General features: G+C 39.4%; 1 protein-coding gene and 1 pseudogene across 4 annotated transcripts in view; both read left to right on the top strand.

Moving 5' to 3' along the window:
* Positions 1-15,086, top strand: part of LOC118242660 (B-cell receptor CD22-like) — a 127,915-nt pseudogene that overhangs the window by 36,308 nt on the left and 76,521 nt on the right. The gene's annotated exons all lie outside the window — the stretch shown is intronic.
* LOC113569333 (CMRF35-like molecule 6) lies at positions 1,763-9,745 on the top strand. Of its 3 annotated transcripts, XM_081700779.1 has the most exons (6): positions 1,763-1,951; positions 2,140-2,469; positions 6,675-6,754; positions 7,185-7,291; positions 7,743-7,789; positions 8,100-9,745. In XM_081700779.1, exons 1-6 carry the CDS (start codon positions 1,912-1,914, stop codon positions 8,117-8,119), a joined length of 624 nt encoding a protein of 207 aa, XP_081556905.1. In that variant the 5' UTR covers positions 1,763-1,911; the 3' UTR covers positions 8,120-9,745. The 3 variants fall into 3 exon arrangements, with proteins under 3 accessions (XP_081556905.1, XP_035390463.2, XP_035390464.2); XM_035534570.2 differs by lacking the exon at positions 6,675-6,754 and having other exon boundaries at positions 1,766-1,951; positions 7,184-7,291; XM_035534571.2 differs by lacking the exons at positions 6,675-6,754; positions 7,185-7,291 and having other exon boundaries at positions 1,766-1,951.

Raw genomic sequence — 15,086 nt, 5'->3', positions numbered from 1 at the left:
CACAACCAAGGAGTGAGTTATACTGTAGGTCATGACTGTAGGACATGACACAATTAACCAGCACATCTGCTGTGCTGGACCCACATATGTAGCAGTAAATGTCCCATGTCATTATCAAAGAGACCTTTTAGGAGGAGGAAAACTCATGCGAATATGGTAATGTCAATCATGTCCCAGGAAGTGGTTCCATTAAAGTCTTATGTTTTTATTGAAAATTCATTTTTATTTGATTACTGATAGTAATTGCATAACTTTCCCTTTCACTAACTTTATATCCATCTAGGCAGGTGTTTTCTTTTCTATAAATTAAGATGGTGGGAGACCAAAACAGTGGCTCATGGTTGTTTGCAGAAATTAGAGCAATCATGAATTCAAAACTGCACAGCCAAGCTAAAAAACACTCTATTTCATAATAGATCTTCATAAAAGAAAAAAATGATTTTAAAAAAGATACAATTCTTTTTAATGATATAAAATTATTCATATATGTTATTGTACCTGCCCGAGTGCCACAGGGCATGGAGCAGGATGCACAGACTCTCTCAACTTTGTGAAACGTTTACTGACACAAAATGTAAAAGACAATGGTGGCACTCACACATAACATTAACAGTGAACATGAACACACTTAACATTAACACAGGCTATACAACCATGGATACTCACATTATACTCTGACTCTAACAATGACCAACAGGGGGATGCACTGACAGGGGGTTTAATTAGACTAACAAGCACTAACAATTAACCTTGTACAGATGTGTGCCCTCACGGGGGTGTGGCCACAAACAAGCGTGAACACCCCCACACGCAGCAGGCCATATCACGTGACTGGGGGGGGGGGGGGGGCATCACGTGATAGTTATTTGCTCATTAAATTGCTAGAATAAATTAATGGGTTTTTAAAATATCTTTTTCCTTCAAGAAAGCAACACAATGAAATATTCACACTATTGCAAACCAATAAAAGTATACTGGGAGGCAATTTGTCATAGACTGCTCCTCCCCCATAAGTCACGTGGTAAGGCCCGCCATGTGCAGGGGGATCCACATGTACTGTGAATATCTGTTTTGTAACCACGCCCCTTCGGGATTGCATACACGTGCACAGGGTTTATTGTTAAGTGTTAATGTGTCTATTCAAACTCCTGTCCGTGTGTGCTCCTTTTTGTTGGTCAGTGTCGCTACGTGTGTGTTAACTCCTAACTCTGTAGCAGTAACGTTGGTTTGTGTAGTTCCTGTTAACGTGTATACGTCTTCGTTTAATGTTAGATGTATAGTCATGTTTACTGTAAGTGTTATGTCTGAGTGCCACCTGTGTCATATATGTTTCGTGTTAATAAACGTGTTTCACTGTCAAGGAAGTCTGTGCGTCCTGCCCCGCGCCCTGCGGCACTCGGCCAGCTTCCAATGCAAGCTGAAACAGGACTGGTAGTCTGTAGTTGAAGCAGTACCTAAATGAAGCTATGAAAGTGTGAGGTTAAATATGTACATGTAACAGTGAATGAAATGGAAAAGAACTGAAAAACAGTAGGAAACATACAGAAGTGTGGTAATAATTGCTGGTTTACCAGTAAGAGGGACTTGGAGAAAGTAGTAAAACAAGTCATAAAACATCTTTAGCCCATGAAGCCAAAACATCTGTTTGTTTACTTAAATGTTTTGAACTCATTGGAGATCACTTCCTTTGCAACTTGGCTCAGATACAATTATATCATACAACTTGGACATGCAGATCTCTCGCTGTCTCTCTCTGGGTCAGAAGAGGACATGGGCATCCTATCATAAACTAGTTAATACGTGGGTGAAACACAGTGCAGATAAAGAGACCAAGCACTGAGCTACACAACCTCTGATATCTGTCTGGAGTGGAGTGGAGCTGGTCTGGATATCTGTGATCCTGAACTTACAATGAAGATCCTCCTCCTCTTCATCCTCTACCTGATCTCAGGTAAGAACAGACACTTCTAAATCCCAGCAGTATCAAATGAAGGGTTGGCTGGGCTGTTAATTTAGAGGAAGATTCTCGCAGTTTCATGACATCAGTTGTGTAGTAATCTGGATAATAATTAATAAAGCCAATGTAAAGATTTTACAAACAAAGGAAGACTCTGCTTACATGTTTGGCATGTATTTCAGTGATAGAAGAGTCCACGAGTCAAGTGACAGCAAAATCAGGAGGAGGAGTCAGAATCAAATGCAAATATGAGGAAGGATATGAAACAAACAAGAAATATTTCTGCAAGAGTGAAGAAACAACATGCAGTTACCAAATAATAACAGAATCTAAACACACATGGGTGCATGAAGACAGATTTTCTCTGTATGATGATACCAATGCTAAAGTCTTCTGGGTGGTAATGAGAAACCTCACTGTGAAGGATTCTGGAACCTACCAGTGTGGAGTGGATATAACAGACAAGGCAAAGGAAGACATGCACACACCAGTGAAACTGAAGGTAAAGGCAGGTGAGTGTTCCTCATTACTGCTCCTCTTCATCATACTACCTCTTCCAGCACGATTTATTACCAACTTCAGGGAGGGTGAAAGTCCAAGCTCTCATACAGGACTCATTATAACAGTGTGATGTCAATGTGTCTTTAGCAGGGGGTGTGGCCTCTAAAGTAGTGACTGTATATGCAGGGGGAAGAGTCACCATCAAGTGCAGATTTGAGGATGAATACAAATCCAAACCGAAATCTTTCTGAAAGACTGGCAAGGATCAGTGGTGTTTAGATCAAATAACAACAAACCCAAACAGTGACTGGACTCATAAGGACAGATTCTCAGTTCCAGATAACAAAAGTGCAGGATTCTTTAGTGTGTTTATCAGAGAGCTATCGGAGTGTTTATCAGAGTGTAAATGACACTGAAACTACAAACCTACAACACTGAAGTGAAGGTGAACATAACAGAAGGTAAAAAGCATGTCAGAGCATATTCCAGCAGCATAGGACACACGACAGGAACCAACCCTGGACAGGACACAAGTCTATCAAAGGACACACACACACACAGCCAGAGAAACAAATCAATTACAAATCACAAATCAACACATCAACACATCTTTGGAATAGGAGAAGAATCCCGTAGGAAACCCACACAGGCACAGCTAGAATGGTCAAAGTCCACACAGACAGTGGCCAGGCCAGGATTTAAACCCAGGACACTGGAGCAGTGAGGCAGCAGTGCTGACCAGTAGCAGTAAGGGAAACAAGTCTGAAGCAGATCTGATCTCTCAATCCTACATCCTAAAAGTCTTGGTCATATGAAATGGTATAAGACTAAGCTTAGATGAGATAAACATGCCAGATATTTACATGTATTAGCATTTATTAGCAAGGTAAATGCTAGAATCACAACAGGAGTATTAATAAATGCACATGTTGTGATCTGAATGTTTATAATAGACTTTCTATAGTACAGATCTGGCAATCAATAAGACTGGCTAAATAGGAGTAACTGGGAACATCAGTTGCAAATACCCAGAATCCCACAGGAGTGACCCCAAGTTTCTCTGCAAAAGAGTAGTCACAGCTGTTTGTACTTCTAAAAGTGTCAAACCTTCCACAAGGACACAACCTACCATGGACTACAATACCCATGAACCTCTTGTGTGTTGCCAGTCCCCCGCTTATTAGTGTCACTTGTCTCTCTTTTTCCATATATAAACCTTCCTATTCATTCAGTGATTGTGAAATATTGTTTGCGAGTTGTTGTCTTTGTTAATATTATGTTGTCCTCCTGGTTTTTGACCTCTTACCTGCCTCTGTATTGGTTCTTGTATATTTGTCTACTGCTACCTGGATTGTGACCTCTGCTTGTTTTGTGACTATGTCTCTGGATTACCCCTGTACAATTAAACTCCACCTGTTTTCCTGGAATCGACTCCGTCTCTGTTGCACCAACTCAGACAGAAGACCTTGCCTACATGTGGAGTCATCAGGTACTGGACGTTAGCCGCTCAACGCCAGTTACTCAATCAGCTCCACCAGCGTCTGGATTCACTGGGCAACATGGTAGAGGAACTCACCTGGCAGAAACAGCATATTACAGCTTTAGTTCCTTTCGTAACTGAGATAAAAACATTGTCTAGCACCTTTAACTTCCTGGAAGGTGAGAACTCCCAGTGTTGTTACACTTCCTTCACTGACCTCTAATGTCTCTCCCTTTCATCTGGATCTGCTGGATAAATATGATGGAAACCCAGCAGGGTGTAAAGGTTTTTTGCTGCAAGGCTTCCTATATTTTTCCCAACAGCCTCCCTGTACAGACCCTGTACAGCATATCTTTGATTATAATGCTTTGGAGTGGGCTAACGCAGTATGGACGAAAGGTGGAGAAATAACAAGAGATTGTAACCTTGTCACTATTTAAGTTCATGCTGTTTTTGATCACCCCATGGAAATCAAAGCAAGTAGAGAGATACTGTTTAATTTGAAGCAAGGTTCAAGGTTGAAGCAAGGTTCCTGTTCTGCTGTAGATTATGCCCTGAAACTCTGGCTGCGAGTAGAGGGTGCAATGAGGTAGCACTGATTACTGCACATTGGCAGGGACTTAATGCTGAACACATTATGGAATTAGCATGCCGAGACAAGTCCAAGTTGATTGAAGAGCTAATCTCCACCAGCTGAGATGGAAGAAACGCAAGCTGGTTCACGAACTCCAGGAACCATGCTCATCCAGTCACAGCCACACCTACCTTACTACCGACATCTCTGATCTGGTTTACCAGAGTACTCTTCACACACCTGATGACAATTATCTTCATTACTACCTCTCTATTTAAGCTCCCCTCCAGCACACACACTTTGCGAAGTATTGCCATTTTCATTTTGCATACCGAGCCTTCCATGTAAGTGTTGGTCTTCCTGGTTTCCAAATCCTGCCTGTGTTACAGCCCTCATCTCCTGCCTGACCCCTGGACACCTTCTGGACTCTGCCTTGCGTTTTTGACCTCGGGCTGAACTGACCACAATTATCCGCCTAATTCCTCCTATCTGTCTGGGAAAACTCCAAGCCCTACTACCTCTGCCTATGGTTCCTACCTGCCCCGTAACCAAAATAAAACCTCTAGGAAATAAAACCTCTAGTTGGACCCTCCCCCTTCTGTGTGTGTTCCTTCATTACTGATTACAACCATCTCAGCTCCTATGAGAGAAGACGCTCGGGATGTATTTGTTTTGTGGAGAGTCAGGGCATGTTTTATGTGATTGCCATATTAGTCCCAATAGATGCAGGACAGAAGCCAAGGAATCCTCGCACACCAAGGCGGTGAGTAACACATCTTTCCAGCTTGTTCCAAGACCATCTGTATGAGGGATGTGTTGTAATTCAAGCCTTGATTGACTCCACCACATGACTGCTCCATATATTTAGTGGAAGGGGGTGTGCCCCCTTGAGTATGTCCGTATCCTATCGACTGCAGAAAATAAAGCCATGGAGGACTATATCACTGACGCATTAGCACAGGGATATATTCATCCTACCAAAACCCTAGCAGCTGCAGAATTTTGTATTTTTTTTATTTCCAAGGATGGAGGTCTACATACTTGCATAGATCATAAGGAGTCAATGATGTCAAGATAAAGTATTCCTATCCATTACCACTTCTGCCTTCAGTCCTGGAACAAATGAGAGCCAGGTACTTAAACATGCTGGATTTAAGGAGTGCATATAACCTAGTCAGAATCCGGAAGGGGGATGAATGGAAGATGGCCGTCATTATCAATTCTGGACACCAGGTTATGCCTTATGGCCTCGCTAACACCCTTTCTGTGTTTCAGACATTTATCAATGACGTGCTGAGGGACATGATTTGCAGACTTGTTGTTTATTATTATGGTCTTCTGGTTTATCAATACATGCCTTTGGTCTCACTTTTTGCCCTCTTACCTGTCCCTGTATTGGTTCTTGTATATTTGACTACTACTACCTGGATTGTGACCTCTGCTTGCTTATTGATTACATCTCTGGATTACCTACACCTGTTTCCTGCAATCTGTCTCTGTTCCACGTACTCTGACAAAGAAAGTGGATGATGGATAAATGAAGGACATATATCCCTATATGATGACTGAACAAATCAAATATTCACAGTGTGATCATATGAAAACTGACTGCTTCTGGTACATACTGGTGTACATACTGCTGTGGAGCTGAATCAGACTGGGAATCTGATCACTTGATACAAGATCTATATCACACAGATCTTCCTGAGTAACTGATTAGTACATAACATGTTCAGTATTGCAGACTTTCTTTCAGGAGGCTAAATATTCTGCCCACAACATCAATGCTAAAAAATGTGTTTAAATAGGAAAGTGAATATCATATTAATAGTGTTTTAAATGAGGAACAGAAAAAAAGCCCGTATTAGGATTTTTAACAGTGAATGATGGTTCAATTTCTTAGAGAAAAGCAGTCAGTATATATCAGACAAATGTGGGAATTTATTAAATGGCTGACTATGAGCTAATTAATGTACATACATGAAGTATGTTTGAGCAAAAGACAGACATCTACTGCTGATGACAACAGTCATTATTATTATTATTATTATTATTATTATTATTATTATTATTATTTACACATACACTTGCCTTTCTCAGACCCAAGGACAATTTACAATCAACATTCTTTTTTTATACCCAATCAACACCCTGGTGAGAAGCAACAACCAGTGACACACAGTGTACTCTCAACCAGAAACCACAGCCCTTGAGGACTGCACTGCGCACATGGAACAGGAGGGAGGATAACACTTTTTTTTTTCCTTTGCAACTGAATGTTTAACCACTAATCTCTTCATCTCAATTAACAGAACCACAAGTGACAGCACCTTCAGCACCTTCATCATCCTCATCCTTAAGCGCAACTGCACACACAACATCTGAAACCACAGCGGCTTCCTCTGATACAAAAACACAAGAATAGGTGTTAAATAATGTTCCTTTTGTGACTGTCAACAATCATAATCACAATACCAATCACATCATGGACTCAGTTAATCTGTCACTCTTGTGGTTGTGTATGTCCAGATGTTCCAGTTTAAGACTCATCCCCAGAGTCATTATCATGCATCAGTCCAAAGGACACCATACCAACCATATCCCATGTGTATGACCAGGATAAAGATTCAATGTGACTGGCTCAGTGATTATGACTCTGCTTCCTCTACAGGAATTTCAACTTTCACTATGATCAGTCTTGTGTCTGTGTTTCTCATGCTGGTTCTGAAGGGAATTTCATACCTCATTGGGTCTATCAGAAAGAGAAGCAAGAAGCAAAGTAACATGCACACACACTCTTGTGCACATGTTTGCATATTTATGTTCATTCTGAAAATTAGATTCACCAAAATATTTACCACATGTTCAACTGTTTGTACGTTACGGTCATAACAAATTCCAATGTTAAGTTATGTTATTGGTTTTACACATGGACATTTAAGCAGGTTTGTAAAGGACAGCACATGTGCAGATCTCCATGTTCAGATATGAATACTACATATATCTGTGTTGTAGATTAACCACATTCATTAAAGAGGAACAGGGTTGATTTGATGCCAGAGGGTGTAAGAGTGCAGTCTGATGGTGCCCCTGCTGACTAAAAATGAGCATGCATGCACAAACCAAATGAAGAAAAGACGATGGAGTCAAAATATCAAGTTTTTGACCTTCACAGCTGGCTTTGATGTTTTTGTTGTAATGTTTGCATCAATGTCAAAATTCTTTCTCAGCATCATCCAAACGGCAGTCCCTTCAAGACTCCTCACACAACCAGGGGGTGAGTCATGACTGTATGACACATGTATGTTCACCCATTTCTACAGAGGACTTTTTTCTTACGTCACATGTACAAAAAAGATAAAGTAAGCTTCCTTCCTATTAACTTGCTAACATGACATGGCTTTTAATGGTGAAAAACTACCTTCTAGCTTTTTGCACGTTCACAGATGCACAAAATACACACACAGACACTCCTGAAACACATATAATGAACAAAATTTTAGTAAGTTTACTAACTATCTTTTAACACAACTGGCAGACCGTAGCTTTTATTGTCATAATTATTGATGTATTGTTTATGCTTTCAGGTTTCACTTTCTGTCTGTGACTATGAGGAGACTAAAGACACCAGAAGCCATTCTGACACTGGAGCTTCTACAGTCTACTCTACTGTTGGTCTACCCACCAAGCCCTCTTATCCCTCACAAACTGTTTATGCTTTAGCTCAGCCACCATCATGCACCCATGATATGGACATTTACTCCACAGCTCAATTACCCACAACTCCATCTGATTACTCAGTAGGAGGCACAGTTGGTAAGAACATCTGCTGAAGGACTCACTTATGCAGCGATGACGTTCCATAAGAAAACTTGATCGTTATAAACATTTCATTACCACGGAGACCTGTAAGAAGGAGGAGGACTCATGTGACTATGCTACTGTCAATCATGACCTAGGAAGTGGGTCGGTTAGAGCTATATGTTTTTATTGTAAATTCATTGTTTATTTGTTTTATGATAGTAAGTGTATCCCTTACTATCTCACCATCTATCTATCTATCTATCTATCTATCTATCTATCTATCTATCTATCTATCTATCTATCTATCTATCTATCTATCTATCTATCTATCTATCTATCTATCTATCTATCTATCTGTTTTGTTTTCTCTAATTTAAGCTGTTGGCTGAATGGTTTTGCATTTATAGCATTTAGCTGACACTTTTATCCAAAGTGACTTACAATTATGATTGAGTAATTGAGGGTTATGGGCCTTGCTCATGGGCCCAACAGTAGCAACTTGACTGTGGTGGGACTTGACTTAAATTCAACATATGATTTACATTAACTAGGTACATATAGGAATTCCATATGGATTGCAGCCTATTTGAGGACTACAATAGTTACCCACAACCCTCTATGATTTCTCACATTCTGTTTATGCTACTGCTTTACAACCATCACTCTCCGGACATTTACTGCATTGCTCGGTTACCCACATTTCTGTTTTGATTGTTCAGCAGTCAGGAGGGACGTCTGCTGATGCTGCCTCTTATTCTACAGTGAAGTTCTATAAGAATGCAGATAGATCTAATGATGCTCTTACCAAGGAGACCTTCAAGAAAGAAATCACAATGTTTTCACCAAAAGGATCTTTTTAATCTAGATTTGTGCAGTGTTGAGCTAGCAACCCTCTGTTCATGTATGGTATGATCACTGATGATTGAGTACATACATGAATTGCTCAAGTGATGGGAGGGATAAACTACTTTATGTACATGGTTAGGTGAGAGATGCATGTTTATTTTAAGTGTTTTTTTTTTCATGATTAGTAGCATTATATAAGGATTCACTTGAATATCTCTCCTATTCTAGCTGTAGGATAAGTAGCTAAAAAAGGGATGACAGTGTACATTTGTGACAGTGAGTCTGTACTGCCACCTAGAGGATAAAGCAAGATACACCCCTGTTTAAATGTAATTTTATAAACTTTTTTTCACATGAGCATTGCATTAAACATGTTTATGCTGAATATCCCATCAGGCCCTACATTTTCATGTTAGTGTATCCCTATCATTATTCTTCTCATACTGTGCTGTAATTTTCAGGTTAGTTTTGTTCCTCCTATTTGCATTCCATTGTTTTTCTGGTGATGTGTTAAGACTGTATATATTAGATATTCATTTAAATTTCCTGAGGATTTTTACACATTAAAATGAAGTGCACTAAAGCTTTGTTTTGGTTTTGGACCTTTTATTTTCACATATCAGAAAGCAAAAAATGACAGTCTAAGAAAGAAACTTAAAAAAAAAAAAACATTGGAAAACCACATAATAACAAATAGTTTACTCCAAGCAATTCTAAATAGCAATTCCAAACATTTTACAGTCAAGTATCAATTGTAATCAAACACTGCAGGCAACTACTGTCCTCTGAAGCCAGGGGAATAACTCTGTCTGTGTTCTGTTTGTCTGGGTCGGTTCTAGGTCCCAGTCCAATCCTGTGATTTCACTCCAGTACAGGAGTTCCAGTCCTGGACACATTTTCTTTTTCTTGTGTGTGTCTTCCTAAGGACACTGCTGACAGACATGACCAGTAGGGATTGTCAGATGAGGCTTTGTGAGGCTTAGAGGGACTTCCACATGATTGGGCAGGTAAAAGAGTCAAAGCAGTTGTGCATTTAAAGCAAACACCAAAACAGTGACACCTGTTGGTTTGCAGAAATTATAGCAATCATGGATTCAAAACTGCACAGCCAGACTACACAACACTGCATCGATTTCATGTTTCATAACAGATCAACATAAAAGATCAAATGATAGTCATTTATGTTATTTAGTCATTAAAGTTCTACAATAAATGAATGGGTACATAAAAACTTGACTGGGTTTTTAAAATAACTTTTCCTTTTTATATAAAAATGCACTGTGTTTCACCCGCTTATTAACTAGTTCATGATAGAATGCTCAGTTCCTGTTTTGGCCCAGTAAGAGAGAGAGATCTGCATCTCCAACTTGGATGAGGTAATTGTGTCGAGCTGAGTTTGAAAGGAAGTGATCTCCAATGAGTTCATTTTACATGTATGGTATTTAGCTGACACTTTTATCCAAAGCAACTTACAATTATTGGGACCCAACAGTAGCAACTTCGCATCAGTGGGGCTTGCACCAGCAACCTTATGATTACACATCAAGTACCTTAACCACTGAGCTACCCACTGCCCTTCATACAATGTATGTTTATAACATTCATAACACTACCTTTCATAACATTTAAGCTCATAACATTCAAGTGAACAAACATATGTTTTGGCTTCATGGGCTAAAGATGTGCCATGACGTATTTTAGTGCATTCTCCAAGTCTCTCTTACTTTAAAAGGTTAACCAGCAATTATTATTACACTTGTGTACGTTTCCTTCTGTTTCAGTTCTTTTCCAGTTAATTCACTGTTACATGTACATATCTAACCTCACACTTTCATAAATTCACTTATGTACAGCTCCAACTACAGGCTGATCAAGCTGTTGCCTCACAGTATATTTTTATTAGTTGCGATAGTTGAATAGTGCAGATACAGAGACCAATCACTGAGCTACACGACCTGCAATATGTCTGGATATCTGTGATCCTCATAATGGAGATCCTCCTCATCTTCATCCTCTACCAGACACTTCTAAATCCCATCAGTATCAAATGAGGGGTTGGCTGGGGTATACATTTAGAGAGGAAGAGTCTCCCAGTTTCATGACATCAATTGTGTAATCTGGATGATAATTAAGTCTTTGTAGAGATTTTAGGAACAAAGGAGGACTGTAGTTACATGAATGTATGGCATGTATTGCAGTGACGAGTCCACCAATGAAGTGACAGCATATTCAGGAGGAGGAGTCAGGATCAAATGCAAATATGAGGAAGGTTATGAAACAAACAATAAATAATTCTGCAAATTAAAAAATGGAGCGAAACACACATGGGTGCATGAAGGCAGATTCTCTCTGCATGATAATACCAGTGCTAAAGTCTTCTGGGTGGTAATGAGAAACCTCACAGTGGAGGAGTCTGGAACCTACCAGTGTGGAGTGGATATAGAGAGATGGACAGACACATACAGACCAGTGAAACTGAAGGTGAAGGCAGGTGAGTTTTCATCCATGTCCTCCATTACTGCTCTTCTTCATCATACTACCTCTTCCAGCATTATTTGATCACAGAACGATCCCCTCTCACTGTCACGTGGTGCGGCCCGCCGTGTGCAGTGGGAGTTAATTGTTTGTCTCGTTTGTAACCACGCCCATGTTGCTTAGCACACACCTGCAGCTGTTTAGTCTTGTTATGTTGTCTGTATTTAAACTGCTGTAGGGGTGTGTGCTTAGTTGTCAGTCATTGCATCTGTTTGCGTTATCTTTGTTTGTTCCTTTTTTCAGTGTTGGTGTTTACGTTATGTGTCAGTGCCACCGTTGTATGTTAATAAACGTTTGTCACTGTCCAGGGAGTCTGTGCGTCCTGCAGCACTCGGGCCGTTACATATTTATGACCAACTTCAGGGAGGGTGAAGATCCAAGCTCTCATACAGGACTCATTATAACAGTGTGATGTCAATATGCTTTTGGCAGGTGGTGTGGCCTCTAAAATAGTGACTGCATATGCAGGGTAGGAGTCACCATGAAGTGCAGATATGAGGATGAATGCAAAACCAAACTGAAATATTTCTGTAAGACTGGTAAGGATCAGTGGTGTTTAGGTGAAATAACAACAAATCCAAACAGTGATTGGACGCATAAGGACAGATTCTCAATTAAAGATAACAGAAGTCCAGGATTCTTCAATGTGTTTATCGGAGAGCTAAGTGTAAATGACACTGGAACATACCAGTGTTCTGTTAATGTGTCAACTGCTCACCTACACTGAATTGAAGCTCAATGTAAAAGGAAGTGAGGAGCTATTGATTTACACTTTAGCCCTGATAATGTGAACTATGGGAAATTATGTGTGCATCAGGTGCAAGATTTAAAATATTCACATTTACCTGACACGTTTATCCAAAGCAACTTACAATTATGACTGAGTACAACTTGAGCAGCTGAAGGTTAAGGGCCTTGCTCAGGATCCCAACAGTCACTTGGCTTGAACCACTAACCTTCTGATTACTACTCAAGGACTTTCAGCACTGACCTGCCACTCTTAACATCTTAGGGCTTCTTCTCAATGTTTTTTGACAGACTCATGCTGTGGAAATTCTATGAGTGAGACTCTCTATGTAGGAGGAATTGTAAACATCAGCTGCAGTTTCTCAGAATCCACCAGAAGTGACCCTATGTTTCTCTACAAGAGTGTGGACACTGCTGTTTGTACTTATAAAACATCAATTACAGAGAGTAGAAGATGGATAAATGAGGGAAACAGTTTACTGTATGATGACAGAGCAAAGCAAATGCTAACTGTAACTATCAGAAACGTAACAGTACAGGACTTTGGTACATACTGGTGTGGAGCTGAATCAGACTGGGAATCTGATCATGGGTACAAGGTTTATATCGCACAGATCTACCTGAGAGTGACTGGTGAGTGGATACCATATTGAACATTTTTAGTGAACGATTTGTAGCATTATATTCAAGACTGAAGCAGTGAAATAGAGGGATCAATATACTTTGTATGAATTTTGGAGACTAATACTGATTCTTTTATCCATACTGTATGTTGATCAGCAGGTATTTTATTTACTATAAAAACTCCAGTTTAGAAATAAAAAAATATATAAATTCCCACTTGCCAACAAACCAGTGATGTTTACTATTTATTATTAAACATATCTGGTGTCCTAACAATGCCCTCCTCTTACAAAAGACAATGAGAAAATGTAGACATTTGACCACATGTTTTACTTAGTCAAACTTATTATTAGAGTGAAACAATTTTAACAAGGCAAATTATATACAGAGTGCCAGAAATATGTAAATACATGCTTGCAAGTAGATGGATTGTATGTTATCACAAGTAATCAATGAATTATCAGATGAGGAATTTGAGGATGACCATTTCAGAAACTACAGGTTACTAATTAAAAGATAGAAGTGTATATACATGGTAGGAGAGTTCCCTCTCCCTAGTCTGGGACACCCACGCACATAGTTTATAGTGATCTATAAATTAATTTACTGACAAGCATTTCCAAATAAGTCACCTCATTGCTGAAGACATATTCTGTGAAAGACAGGGAGTAGGCTGACACTCCCATATAAGATAATAATAATAATAATAATAATAATAATAATACTAATAATATTTACATTTATGACATTTAGTTGTAAATGTAAACAAGAACAACAACAACAATAATAATAATAATTGTAAACTTTTTGTATAGCCTTTACTTAAACACAGTTTACAAAGTGCTTTACAGAAAATAGAATGAATAGAGGTATAATAAAGCTTATTGCATCCTAAGATCTATAACCTCACCAAGAAGGTAAATTACAAAGAAAATAAACTTAAAGACAATTTAAAGAATTTAAAGCTGCATTTCCACCCATCAAAGTGCAGCTGCATTGACAGCCAAAGTACCCTTCTTCTTGAAAGTGTTTTAAGCCATCTTGTCCTTCAGGTCATCTAGGAGAGAATTTCAGAGTTTGGGGCCATAGCAGCAGCCTCAGAGCTCTATAGTCAGGTGTTGGGCACCATCAGCATGTTTTTATCAGCTGATCTAGGGCCCTTGACGGTGTGTGCCTCATGATCATACTACTGAGATATAGAGGGCCAAGACCATGTAAGCACTTGAAAGTAAGCAGTAGTATTATAAATTCAATTCTAGATGACACAGGTAGCCAGTGCAACTCTTGTAAATGTAGATGTAAATCTTTCATCTTTGCACATGATAGTACTCTGGCTGCTGCATTTTGAACCCTCTGTAGGCTTGAAATAGCATTCATAGGGAGACATGGGAGCAGTGCATTACAATAGTCCAGACATGCAATCATTGCATTACAGTAGTACAGATGTCCAATCATTGCATTACAGTAGTACAGACGTGAAGATACAAATGCATGGAGATTTTCACTATCAGTTGTTGTGAGGCTACATTACAAAAATGAACACTGTTCTGGGGACAATATGGCATTTAAAGCTTACATCATAGCCAAATTTGACACCTTGGTTCTTGATATAGTGTTTGACCTTAACTGATAGGACAAGAAATGATTACCCATTCAGGACTTGATATCTTCTAGATAGTTAAAAATCAAGTCAGTGGAACCGTAGGGGTAATGCAGTAGTAGTTTTCAATTCCCTGACTTTGGAATGCACCATCGTAATGAAGCCCATTTAACTGAGGAACTGAGAGAGGCCTAAATGAGAACACTGCCGTTATTACTGTAGCCATGCTGAAGACTTTATAGGACCCAGCAACCAGTATTTCTGCACAACACTGACCATTATTTCTGTAATTATGTTATTAGTTGTTACATCGTTATTTCTTGAGTTCTGTCTCTGGATGTCTGGGTTCCTGCAAGTGTACATGACATTCTCAGAATAACAGAAGTTCATGTAGGATGTGTGTGTATGGGTGTGAGAG

Source organism: Electrophorus electricus, chromosome 18 (assembly GCF_041902795.1).
Source record: "Electrophorus electricus isolate QZ-2024a chromosome 18, ASM4190279v1, whole genome shotgun sequence".
Lineage (NCBI taxonomy): Eukaryota > Metazoa > Chordata > Actinopteri > Gymnotiformes > Gymnotidae > Electrophorus > Electrophorus electricus.
The sequence above is the reverse complement of the archived record's forward strand: the minus strand, read 5'-3'. Positions and strand labels throughout refer to the sequence as shown.